At 40.3% G+C, this 13,509-nt stretch overlaps 2 protein-coding genes across 8 annotated transcripts in view; one reads left to right on the forward strand and one right to left on the reverse strand.

Moving 5' to 3' along the window:
* The window catches only part of LOC111252022 (uncharacterized), a 121,691-nt gene extending 111,534 nt beyond the window's left edge, over positions 1-10,157 (reverse strand). For 5 of the 7 annotated variants that reach the window (XM_086991429.1, XM_086991428.1, XM_086991427.1 and 2 more), the window contains exon 1: positions 9,877-10,157. The gene's annotated coding sequence lies outside the window, so the exon portion shown is untranslated. The other 2 variants (XM_086991425.1, XM_086991426.1) reach the window with 2 other exon arrangements.
* Positions 10,158-10,313: 156 nt separating this feature from the next.
* Positions 10,314-12,983, forward strand: LOC111252023 (cytochrome c oxidase subunit 7A2-like, mitochondrial). Its single transcript, XM_022809331.2, has 3 exons — positions 10,314-10,530; positions 11,500-11,605; positions 12,782-12,983. The coding sequence occupies exons 1-3, from the start codon at positions 10,463-10,465 to the stop codon at positions 12,872-12,874; spliced, it is 267 nt and encodes an 88-aa protein (XP_022665066.1). The 5' UTR covers positions 10,314-10,462; the 3' UTR covers positions 12,875-12,983.
* The last annotated feature ends 526 nt before the right edge of the window (positions 12,984-13,509 follow it).

The raw sequence follows: 13,509 nt of genomic DNA on the forward strand, positions 1-13,509 counted from the left end.
TGATGTTCACATCGTCAGTCAGTTAAGTCCAACTGAACCTGACTAACTGTAACTTGTTAGCAGATGCCATTCAGTTACTGTAGAAACAACGATAACAAAGGTGCAAATAAGCGAATATTTTAGTACTAGTATTAAATCACTTAAAGCGGCAAAACGCAATGAAGTTTAACTAAGTTTTAGCAGGACTTAAAAAAGTACGTGCCTAAAAGAGAACTGCCGACAGAAATTCACCGTCTCTATCGTCACATAGAGACGGTGAATTTCTATGAACTATGGTAAGCAGTTTTAGTTTAGAAAATAGTGCATATAGTTTCGGTCATGCAATCCATATATAATATGCGGTTCTATTCGTCCGTCACTTGTCAGCGCTATCATTTCCGTCCATTTCGGCGCTGTTTGTGGGTGAGTTAGGTAAGAGTACACTTTTGAAAGTGAATTATTTTGAGCGTTTGAAGCGCTTCTTTTCCTACTCAATGAACAAAAGCACTTATAAACGCATTCAAGCTTATTCCAAATCGGCCGCCTCAAAGCTCTAATACAGAGTAGCCGGATTTTCTCCCCTATGTTATTTCTCCTGATGCTTTCTATGGCCTAGACTCTTCTATAAACTGTCAGTGCGCCACGAGCGTCCTTACATTGTCATCTTTCATCTAAGACGATAAAGCTCCATGAAATAAGAGTGAAAAGAAGCCTGCCTTGTATAAAAGAATAACAAAACAACAGAGTTAGAGCGGGGATAGCATATTGGGATGCTGCAACGAAGTTACTGCAAGGCTCGGTTCCTCCTTCGACGACACGGAGGCATACAAAAAAGGGCATGCACGCCTAGGAGCAAAAAACCTAAAAGCAGAACCTATGTATAGTGGCAAAGAAAAGAAAAACCGAAATAATACTTCACTTGCATGACCACCGGTTGTAGAAATATCCATTAGAAGAGAATGCCAAAAGCGGTTTCGTTGTCTCTACCTAACTATATGATGCCGCTACCGGACACAGCCTGGGCTTAGACTTTTCTAATATATACGCTAATGCCGCTTGGCCGTTACCGAATGTCCTTGTGAGCTTGAAAAATTGGTGCTAGGAAGTATCCGAGCAACAACAACTACCTGCTGCAACAACGTTGTCTGCTGCATCAGATAGTAAAACAAAACATACGCACTTCACGCACAGACCAAAAAAGGAAGCCCCTTTTAGTTGATCCTCCGCGGACCTGTTTCTTCCAGAGAATCTCTCATCAGATAGAATGGGGAAGATTTCGATAGAAAACAGACCATTACCCTGCATAACAGACGACATACAAACATCTCTAATTGTAAATGGTATTATAGCTGCCGATGTTGCTGCTATCATTTGCCATCGTAGTAATGTCTATATCGTACGTCACCGGTAGATATCGCAGTAGGAACGCACCTGCCTATTTATCTTATTGTAGAAAAGCTTAATATTTGGCGTTGTTTTGGCCTATTCTCGGGCTATGCCTTCTTAGCGTCCTCGTTATTTGTCTTCTCTTCCCCTTTGTTTCTGTACCGCCGTGTCGAAAAGTCAGCCGCATAGCAGACATCGCTAAGATATGGTCTAGTACTGCATAACCTACGAGCACCAAGCTAACTCGTACGAAAGTCCAACAAGAGCATTACATTCATTAACAATTAATACCACAATAGATAGCGTACTAGCCTAGGTCGCCAGCCGGACTGTATAAACTAGAGGAAAGTTGCACAGAACAAGATGGAAAATATTTAGAGAAAGAGTTGAAAAGCATCCTCGTTCGTTCTGAACTGTGGAATTATTTCTGGCAAACTCACATTTTATTCGTCAATATATATATGTTAATATATCATCCTTTCTCTTATTATCCTGAGAGCATGTATGCTCTTATTCTGCGACAGAACGAAAAACCAATTTTGTTGTCTTATCGGCTTACTCGTTCACCGATCTCAATGAGCTTCCGGGAATTACAGGCATGGCGCACCAGACCGGCATAAGAGCGTTCGCTAATGACAGAAGTGATGCGGTGTTCGAAATTGATAACTGAATATGTCCACTAGAACCGCTCGTTGAGCTCGAGCTCAAATCGAACATCGACAGTAACAACAGGACCCTTACCTAGAACATCAGTAGTGTTGTTCACGAAGAGCCATAACGATGCAGTTTTCTCTAACCGAAGCGTTTGTTTCGCGTCTCATGAATGATTTTGAATAACTACCATATCCTAGCGAATTCTGACTTGACACAACCGTAAGAGTAAAAAGAATTTGACTTTTTGTATTTATCTTATAGCCGCTTCATGATGAAAAATAAGTGCAAATGTAGACACATATTTCTCTAACGACGAGTCTATTTTCCGAGAATGTTTATGGTGTTAATATGGAGCCTACTCTCAATTCCCAATACTTTGTCGCTTTCAGTTCTCATAAACATAGATCTGTAAAGCAAGATCGCACTGTAGATTTGCTACGCTTAATAGCTCTAAAAATATCGGAGGGCTGAACTCGTTTCCAATAAATTGATTTGCCAATTTGTTCTGGGCAACGCTGCTGGCCGGAGGCTTTCCAGCCTGCTGTTGAAATTTTATAAATATTTGAGAAACGTGCTCTTTGAGTGACACGAAAGCAACTATTGCTTGCTAGCAAACAATCGCTGCCGCTACAGTGTCATAGCAGGCATCTGTTAAGCCCGTCGGTTCTAGTGCCGCATAAAGGTTTCGGATCAGAAAAACCTAATTTATGTTAAAAAAGTGGATCGTCAGATTGTTTTTGACAAATAGCATGTGGTCACACTATCGACTTAAAGCTCAGACGAATACCTTCATCGTGACATTGTTGGCAACAGAACCTATACCTCCGCCATATCTATTAAATGAATTTAATTATTTGCTACTATTTTCTTGATACTTGGTTGAACACTCACAAAGAGGACCCAATTGCCTTAATTGGACATGCCGTAGTAATAAATCCCTTGTAGAAGTAAAGAGACTATAGAAAATTTAAAACTCTATAAATACTAAGCTCATTCGTACATCCACTTTAATGGACAATCATGCTGTCCTTCATTGAAGACAGTAGTGAGCCTTAGTCTCCCTGTGGGCAGCTTCATTTTTCCAATCTTAAAATTTTGTTTATCGCAATATGTACATAGTGCCTGTACACCATTGCGCAACAAACATTCCAGATGATGCAGTGTTTTTAACTAGTAATGCTCGGTCGCTCGACGATAATGCTCTATCCTTGAGAAAATTGGTGACGCATTCAGCAAACAGTCTCCTCTGAATTTATCGACTCCAAAGTTATGGAGGATAGTTCGTTGAGCGTCCAATCGTTATCAAGCACTGAACAACAAAAAGCGGGTTATTTAACACTCATTTGCATCTTGAATACCGATACCAAATAATTCAACATCATTTTCACTCGGACAACGATGTCAACAACTTCTTTTGGAAGAAAAATTATATTACTCAAGACGGTAAACTCAAATAGACATGTACTCTGGCCGTTTTCAGTATCGTAAACTACTACTAGATTGTTAGTAATTATATATTAGCATAATTTGTTTAGCCAGCTGATTCAACAAAGAAAGCTTTTAAATCGCGCTCATATGACGCTTAATTACAATGACGCAATTATTTTGGCTAGTTTCCTTGTGCTAGAAGATTAGTGCTACTTAATTCCAAGTGAAGTACAACCGTTAGCCTACACTAGAAACTCGCTAACATAACACTTCCAGCAGCATGCAAAGTATAACCCACGATACAAGAGCAGGCCCCCTAAGAGAAACGTAATTTACAATAAATTTCGAGTCTATGTTTATTACCTTGACACATAACTAGTTTTATAACGGCTGCAGCGACACCGGAAAAATAATAAATATCATTACAGATAGTAAGTTTTTAAGTATGTGTATACAACCTTCACTATGTATGATGAATTTACGCATCTTTACTGATGCGTCTCCAGCAAAAAAATACGCATACCTATTATTTCCCCTAGACAGCGTCCGATCATCATACTATGCTTTGGCAACTCTGAAAAATAGCTTTACGAAAAATATTATTGATTTTGAGAAAATAGAGGAACATTACACACCACTAAACAAAGAGCAAACTTGTACCACTGTGAAAGATGATTGCCTAGTGCAAATCACCAAAGGCAGTGGAGATTACATCAGATCATGAGAAATATAAAACATCCAGAGTTATCTCCGCATAACGGAGTACTCGCGCATATGTATGTAAATGTAGACAAACTTTCGTTGCTTAGATGCAGGTTGTGCATATGTAACACATATTTATAATACAATTCTTCTGCAAGGGAGATCCATTGTCGCTATCAAACTGAGCGACCTAAATCAACCGATTGAAGATTTTGCGCCTTAATAAGTGTATGTTGACGGTATTCACTCGCTCGAGTCAGTTCTCACTGCCTCGCTAGACGGCAACAGCTTAACGACGATGAGCCCCTCAGACTGTCGTGTTTTTCCCTCCATCATGAGCACTAGCAGGAGCGACCGGCACAGTCGCGGCCGTAACTGACTCGTCTGTTTGTACAGGGTCGATTCGTAGCTGTTCTCCCGCATATTGTTTGCTTTTATTGTACTCTTTGACATCGCTGTCGCTTTCGTGCGTCGTATTGACTTTGCTGTGTAGGGTCACCGGCAGTCATCGCAGGCGTCGCGTCATCGACTCGCAAACAGGTCAACAATCAAACTAAACCAAGCCAGTAGCATCATCACGTAACAACAGTAGCGTGTGAGTTAAACGAAATGAGATGATTGGACTACTGCGGATAAAGCGTGCGTCTCCGCCGCCGCCTGCTATCACTACGGCCTGTTGGCGTAAAAAGCAACAACTATCAGAGAAACGCAGCTAGGCGGCGAAGAGGCAAATAAGCGCATATCAAGCCGGACAGGCAAGAAGGCAGATAAACAGACAGGCTCATCGGCCTGCCTGATTACATCCGAGCTGGTGCTGCAGCTACGAGTAGCTGTCGCACTGGCAGCGCCATTCGTTTACGAAAAGCGAGCATTAAGCTGTGTACGACCACGAAACCACGAAGAGACGTGACTGGCAATGGTCAGAAAGACATACTCGACCACTACTAGTCAATTGGCTACATTGCGTCACGAGTAGCGGTCGCGTCGTCCATGGCATGCCAAAGGCACCGCCGGCTTAGCAGCATCCAGACAGGCGGCGAAGAAAAATTTTGTCCGTAGTTTTCATCTTCGCCTCGTTTCGTGTCTCTTCTTCCTTTTGGTTGTTTCGTTTGATATCAAAATCAAATTTTTGCTGGCAATGATCATCCGCGGTTCCAGCAGTCTGCAGACTGCACCCCTTGTACATACATGTATTGGACAGAAGTCAGTTCGGCCATGAATGTTACTACAACTACGGCTACGCTTGTAGTACTAAACATATTCCACTGCATAATACGTACACATTACATTGTTTTGTCTTCGCTATAGTATTTAAGTAGTATATCCGTGTATACAATGTAAAAGGCTTCAGAAAACGGCTCCGACAAATGAGATTTTGTGTGGGTGAGCTTAGTGATAAAGAAACTTTTTTTTTGGCAGAACTTGCCTTTATGTTGAAGAGTTTTAAAATCAGATTGGTTAGCAAATACTGTCGCCGAGTTGAACGACATATCATTTTTTACAACTGGTTGAAATATGCTAAACTAATCCAATGCGCATCCCGTGTTGTACGATATATTATCGCTTATTAGCTCTTCTACACTTTTATCGGGTGAAGTTTTTATTGGTTCGCATATGTCAGCACGACTGTCTTTAAACAGTTTCAGCTCAGCTCTATCTGTCGAGCCGTATTAAAAAACCGCGGCGGAAAAATCGTTTTTAGTAAGCCATTCGAAGACAGTGCTCATTAGAAAGTGATAAGTGGTTGTTAAACCAAGGATGAGTACTAGTGAATCAGTGTATAGGAGAGGGCATTTGTCGACACTGGCCAACTGCCTAGTCCCACCCACATTAACTAGTCCACACGCGAATCTCGACAGCGGCTAGAAACGAAAGTAAATTGGGGAAACAATTTTGTGACCTTTTTTTCTGACGCTATCACTAAGCATTTTAATAATTATAGATACCACGTCGTGTTTTTACGCTCGATGAGCAAGGATTATTAGATCTAAATCGATTGCTTTAATTGGAAGTTCTTAAGTCCCGAATCTCGTGAGCTTAAAAACGAAAATAAAATTATCGCCATTTTATTGATAATACAATTAGCAATCAAGTTAGGAGTGGATCATGTAGACAAACGGGCAACAACGATAATTAAACAACAAACTTCTTTTTATAAAAACAATAGGTTTTATACGCTTAGTATAGTTCGTATAACACAGATAGGTAATTTTTTGTTACAGCATGCTTAAGTGTCCATATGAAATAGATTTGAAAAAAGTTCCCTGACTCGCCTATATTGACTTCAAAGGCAGTTTTCTGCCGGCAATTATTTACTTACAACTTGCCTTTCTGGTGGTGCAAGCCTCTATATCATTGACAGTTGCTGCTATATTGAATCTTTTTTGAGTATACAATAAAAAATTACATCTTAACTGATGTCGAACGTACCCAGCAGTGGATTCACTTAAGTCTGTTTCTTTACTTCCATTAAATCATGTGTAAGATAAAGTAACCTAAGTGAGATATTGCTGTGACAGCAGGCATTATCCGATCCCAACCCTTCACGAAGGCATAAATCTTTTCCTTTTAGTAGGTGGTTGCAAAAGAGAAACTAACGATAAAAATGTCCTCTGAATCTATAAATATTGCCTTCCCACTGCAACGACTCCTTTCACCTAGAAATATTACCCTTGTGACCCTCAAAATTCGCTCAGTTAACTACAGCGCTGTGCAAACGGGCAGGTAGCAACTCTTCGCTGTTAACTTCGCGAAACCCTCGCTTCGAATCAGCGTTTGCTTTTTATTCTCTTCGCCTCTACTATACTACCATTTGTTATACTATGAAGCGGCCCGTCGCCTTCCTCCACTGCGTTGGGCATCGCTGGTAATAGAATTCTACGCAACGCGCGTTGGCAGGCAAAAAAGGATCGCACGATTAACACACAGCCAGAGAAGTTTTCTGAGAAGGTGGCTTACACTTGGATAAATCAACGACAGAGAACGGTTTGTGCGACGGGCTCAAAAGAAGATGATATTTACGATCATGCAAGTGTTATTGTCACTTTGTTACTAAGGCTAGCGGCAACACCTATAGCATTTGTTTCATCGTAATCAAAGATTATGATTGTTGATATACATATACAACCTCTGCCGGTATCACCGTACTCAGTCGAACATATTTATGAGAAACATATTTCCGTTTCTATAACGGCCTTTGAAAATAGCAGATCCTTTTTCTTTCTTTCTGAGCAGCAAACTTAAAGAGAACAAAGAATCACACATGCCAGCCAAACATACGATTGTTGTACCGACACCGCCGCAGAAACTACGCGTGAGTCAATACGTGAAAAAGGAAAAAGAGACAGCCGGGAAACCTGAATACGAAAGCGTTAACAGTAGTAGTCGTACGAGCAGTGGCGTTCAACAACAGCAACACAGCAAAGAGCTCGACAGGGGTATCACAACAGAACACTCAATAGGCTCTGTCCGCCCTGACACTCAACACACGGCTGCTCTACTGTCTTTCAGGCGCTGGCGAAAACCTCGCCCTCGAGTAGTGTACTATGTCTGCCTCTGCTGCAGCAACTGGCTGTGGCTGACTAGGCCAGCGACAAAAGCAACGGCAGCGGCTATAAACAGGCCGTAACTATAGCCGACTACACCACTAGCGCAAAGAAGTAGCATGGGTAGCTTCTTTTGTCTTCTAACCGTTGGCTGCTGCTATACATCTTTCCGTGTTCTTCACGTGTCCGCTCCGTGTTATTTTTTATTCGGCGGTCTTTTGTCCTGCTGGTAAAGGAGTTTGGTTTGGTCCTGACGTGGGCGGGTAATAGCGTCACAACTTCCAACTGCGCACGGCACCCTCGTCCTCTAAGACCCCTTTCATTGTGCCTTGCTACGATATTGTTATACGATGATTAGAGTTCCTAAAACCGCAAAGGCAGAATTATTTTCGGTAGACAAGAATTTGTATCTCCGCCTCTTGCATACGTACACGTAACACATTCGATCGGCATAGAACGCGAACGACACCGCATGTTGTGCTCCCCAGGGGCCGGCGCTCACGTGCCGCATAGATCCTTCTTGCTTGGTAAAAATTTTGTGGCAATTAATGACAACAGGACCCTGCTCAATGATGTTGCCTTTTTAATTCATTTTTCCTTGACAATTGCATTATTGTCTGCACTTCGCGAAGCAGAGAAAGAAATAGTCTCACCTCGTCTAATCCCTTTTTATAACGGTTGCCTGTAGTGTCATACAATCATTTTTCCGGGAGGTTTCTCCGCAAGCGCGATTAGAATGCTCCCCGTACAAGACACGCCTGTTAATCTTCTCTAGCTAATGAATTGCATTACACCTTACTGAAGGGGTACGCACGAGACACGTGGGCCATCATAAATATGTAGCGATAGCCGTGCAAGTATAGCGCACGAGGACTATTCAATATTAATAATCACGCAACTTATTGTGTCAGATAGATATTGCGTTAAGAGAGTGAAAATGAGAGAAACAAAGAAGAAGCGAGATAAATTCAAATAGCAAGAAAGCGAGCCCGAACACGGTCGGCTACACCTGAGGGCGTTCTTCATCATACATCTACACACCGATTCGAATCAAACGTAGTTTGGGGTTCACTTTAATCAGGCCCTTTCTGCTGCTGGTGCTGTTGTTACGTCCAGCTTGCCTCGATCCTACCCAGTTTACCTGGCCTCTGCATAGGAACTCAACCGCCTATAATCGTAAAACACCGCAGCGCCATCAGCCACGGATAACTTGAGCTTTTCTTAAATTTTTACCATATTCCAATGTGATATCTAGAACTAAAATTATCCACCATGATCACGAGCCATTATAGGCACTATGTACCGAATTGATAGCCGACTATGTCACGAAGATTGCCATTCAGGGAAGATTCGTCGACCAGACGCGCACACACTTACGCATTAACAACGCATCAGCAACACATCGCAGATACACGGTTGCAATGGCAGCGAATGAGCGGCCACAGAAAAAAAGTTCTGAAAAGGTTCCGAAAAGCTGCGTCGTGTTTATACATCAAAGAAGGATCGGTGGCGGTGTTATGTTGGTCTGTGTTTCACCAGTGGGACCTTCTATGCTTATGCGCTTTTGAGATATCTGCAAAACGCGTACACACGCATGGAGCAACTGACACGAACGCTGTCTTTGTATAAAACAGAGTTGAGCACACATGTTGTGTTGTTGTACCGAACTGTACCGCGATTTCAGTGTAAGCAGTCTCTAAGCAGCACGCGATCACATAACCTAATTGGCAAACTCAGAGACGGCAAGACTAACGTAGAGTACTACCGAGAGTGCTACCAGAACTGACGGCGACGGCGGCACCAGCGATAATAGCAATTGCGCTCATTGCTGATAATCGGCTAATCGTTTGCTCGTTGCGCAGCTCACATAAACGACCAACACTCATACACACACGAAACAGCCGTAAGTTAAACGCGGTCAGAGCACAGGCGACGAGAAGACAAGCGCGATGATGAAACGCAGCTTAGAGATATACACGCAGCCGCGTTAGCACTCATTCTATCGAAAATAGCATTTGCTCGACGTCGAAATTGTCTGTCTTTTCGTTTGTTCCTTCTGACTGCTGCTGCTGCTGCTTCTTGGCGGCTGTCGACAAAGCCGTGATGAGGGACATCGATACGTTCTGACTGCGGGATAAAGTCAACACACACCTATAGGTTGGTTAGACTGTGCGAAACTCACCTTCGATGAAAGAGATCGTTCGATGCACGAGACTGTACAGGATTCCAGTCCAGCTTCGCAGGTCACTTAAATCACCAACTTGTCGAGCACAATTAAGCAAATCCGTATCGAAGAAAAACCGGCCCAATCTACTTGGGCCTCACAAGATCACAGCAGCGAGCGTACAACAACGATCAATGCGTAAAATTCAACCTGCGCCAGGATGATGCGCTGCGCAGCGATACCACGCGGCCGTTGGCGGGAGGTTTTGAATTTGTAATGCAGTAAGACATCTCCGTAAACTAGTTCTGGACAAACATTGCTTGTGGCCACTTCAGATCAAGGATTTATTGAAGTAGAAAACGGATGTCGCACGTTGATAGTGGCAATTAAAGTGTTGGAAACATAGATTATTAAAAATGACTGCATAGTGTAAAATGACTCAGTTGTTTGAAAATATGCGGGGCAAACAATGCTCGCTAAGTCATCCCCGTTGGAAGGTCGATATCTACGTTTTGTTTTGGGGACTTTGCAAGGACTCTGTTGTGCATACTCCGGACCATAGAAAAGCGCACATAATACTTACGGTAAAAAAGAATTGAGAAAAATGATTACTTCTCGCATCCTCACGAGACTAACCAGGCCAGTTTTGGAACTGGAGGCACAGCAGGCCAGGTATGAAACAAACCTAGATATAATAGCCTTTTCCAAAATCTTATTGCTGTACATGCAGGTGTGAAAATCTGGATAGGTGATCACGATGATCCTGAAGTGATAGTATCATTACGTTATTATTGCTATAGTATGCTAGGTCACGGAGTTATCTGGATATGATTTTGTCTCGTTCAGCCTAATAGAAATTTAATTGCAACATAGATTGATTATTAAATTTTAGACATATTTAACTTGGTTTTTTAAACTTTATATAAGTAGATTGACGGACTCTTGCTTTCATAAACCAAGTGCCATATTAGATCTATATATGTGCAATTTAGAGGAATGCAGTTCTCAGCTAATCATTAATTCCGGACCAAAAGGCCACATCTATTAAAATCATGAGCTTCGTATGTAGAAACCTTACTAGCACAATGCTCTAAGCAGTAAAATGATAACTTTGTATAATTTCCATAAATGTCATTTGTAAAAATTGAAAACTCAACAACTAATTTATATTGGTTGATATTTTCGTTAAAATGTTCATTCATCAGTGACCAAAAAGTATTTGGCATCCGCTTGTATATTTAGAGTCAAATTGCGACTGTGCCCTTTTCACCTTTGTGTGGTATTCCTTTTTCGATAGAATCCATATCCAGTCATAGTGCCGTTATTGTATTGACCTTGTTGCTCGGACACACTCTATATTAATGTAATCCATCCAGAACTGACTTGATTTGCTTTTAGAGGGCACACGAAGACAAGACGAACAGCAATTTCGGTCTCATTGAATTAATTCCATATGGCCTACTGTAATGCGGTTATAATTTTTGTATAAGTACTTCCAAAACATAATATTATTTTTATAATTATACTAGTCAATTGTAGTTATCTAGAAGCTAAGCGGATCGGTCCTCCACAATAGCATGTCTTTCTTATGCGAGCTCATTGTTAAATACACCTAAGCTTGTTGATTTGTATTTCGAGCAGGAAGTTCGGAAATCTTGAAACCATCGAACATATTAAGAAACTGCAGAAAAGGTTCGCAATCAAGGACGGCGTCCCCCTGTATCTAAAGAGGGGTTTGCCAGACGCGGTAAGTTCCTGATTTATATATACATATATTTTAGCTTTAGTTCAATATTTACATAATAACTGTGCATGAGGAACACCGAACCTCTACCACTAATTTTTAGTCATTCTTTTCTTGTTTTAGCCTATTTGAATTTGAGTAAAGTAAAAGTAAATATATACTATTATTAATAATATTTCTCTTAACCCTGATAATAGTATTAATAATAAATGTCCTGCAATAATATTAGCAGCTAATCGTACTGCTAATATTATCGGACGCATTAAATTTCTAATTGTTTCATTTACTACTACAAATGACGCTAAAAAAGAGGTGTTCCTATTGAAACTAAATGTGCAAATATCTGTCTAGGAAAATTAAACCAACCAAAAATAATAAGTGCTATTCAAATACACAACGGTAATCTTATCGTTACTGACATGTCTCATAGAAAGAAAAATATAAAGCAACAAACCTAGTAAATTATTATTAAATAAATAAAATACTAAAAATTTATTTACATTTCTTAATTATCATTTCTTTTAGTGAAGCATCCATTACTACTGAAGGAATAAATATAATTAGAGACTTTATCTTTCAAAATAAAAAGAAAATAAATATTTTTATTGAGATGAGATTTCTGCCTTGTCAAAAATATAAACAAAATATAACTGGAAATCTGTTCTGTATTCCCTATTTACAATGTATCACCCCGTCGGCCTTTCCCATAAACTTTTTACCACGAAAATCGATTTCTGATATATAATTGAGCAATATTTTGTTTAATTGTGAAGCCAAATTGAAAATAATATGTGTGCCAATGATTAATTGGAATCTTAATGTTCAAATTTCTATAATCTGTCAATATTAAATTTATGGTTAATCGGATCAACGAAGGTTTCTACTTGCGTTCGCCTGCGCGAGTGTGTTTGTTGAGCCGTCCGAGCTGAAGCCTACGTCAAGTTACTATGAGAACGATATAGGTAATACGACGCAACGGGTGAATGAATTAAAAACGGCTGCATTCTATTCTAAAGTATATATTTCATCAAAAAGGCCTCTCTGCGAAATCAGGAAGTCATGGCATACGTTCTGATCATTTCATTTGATCGCTTATTTTAACTGGAATATATTCTAATTCTTATAAAATAATTTACTGAAGTTGACTACGTTCCTTTCATTTTTATTCTGATACTTCAGATTCTGCACAAGCTGTCGATGATTGGTGTACTGGGCGGTACCGCTTACTCGTATTACATGCTGTTCCTGTTGGCCTACGGCAAGGCGAAGTAATATGTTCAAGTCACAAATAAGGTTGAAGAAGTACATTTTTACAATTAGGTCGTCATGGTGAATATATCGTAGAATTATAAATAAAACAAACAAGTTAAAAATAATTTTATGTTAATTGTACTCGTTTTTTGGTCTTTTTGTCTCTAATCTACAAGCTATATACCGAGATAAAAAAAGAACTTGTAAAATTTGACTATTCTATTTTGTTTGTGAACTTTTGAAGCCCGGGCTACGAACAACAGAAGTAATACCTATCGGAAGCTGTTATTTGCAGGACGTTTTGTTTTCAGTTTCTTAAGCAAAAAGCAACACAGAGGTTACATATGATATGAAATTAATTTCTCCTCAAAAAATACTTTTACTACATCTGATACGACGTTAAGCTATTTTGAGATCGGCGTTCAGTTTTATGAATGTTATTTGCGACTGTATGACCGTTAACAACCAAGAACATGATTAGCTAGTGTTATATGTTAGCATTTACATTGAAATTCTCAGTTCGTTGTTTCTAAAAAATGTTTTCATTTTCAATCAGTGAATTAGCGGTGTGTGCGCTCGGGCGAACATCCGAAGGTAAGGGAAATGCTAAAAAAAGAAAAATTTTCCCTGTGGTGCCCGTAGCTAACAAAAACGCT

The sequence above is a fragment of the Varroa destructor genome, unplaced genomic scaffold (genome assembly GCF_002443255.2).
Source record: "Varroa destructor unplaced genomic scaffold, Vdes_3.0 BEIS01000005.1, whole genome shotgun sequence".
In the NCBI taxonomy this organism is placed as follows: domain Eukaryota; kingdom Metazoa; phylum Arthropoda; class Arachnida; order Mesostigmata; family Varroidae; genus Varroa; species Varroa destructor.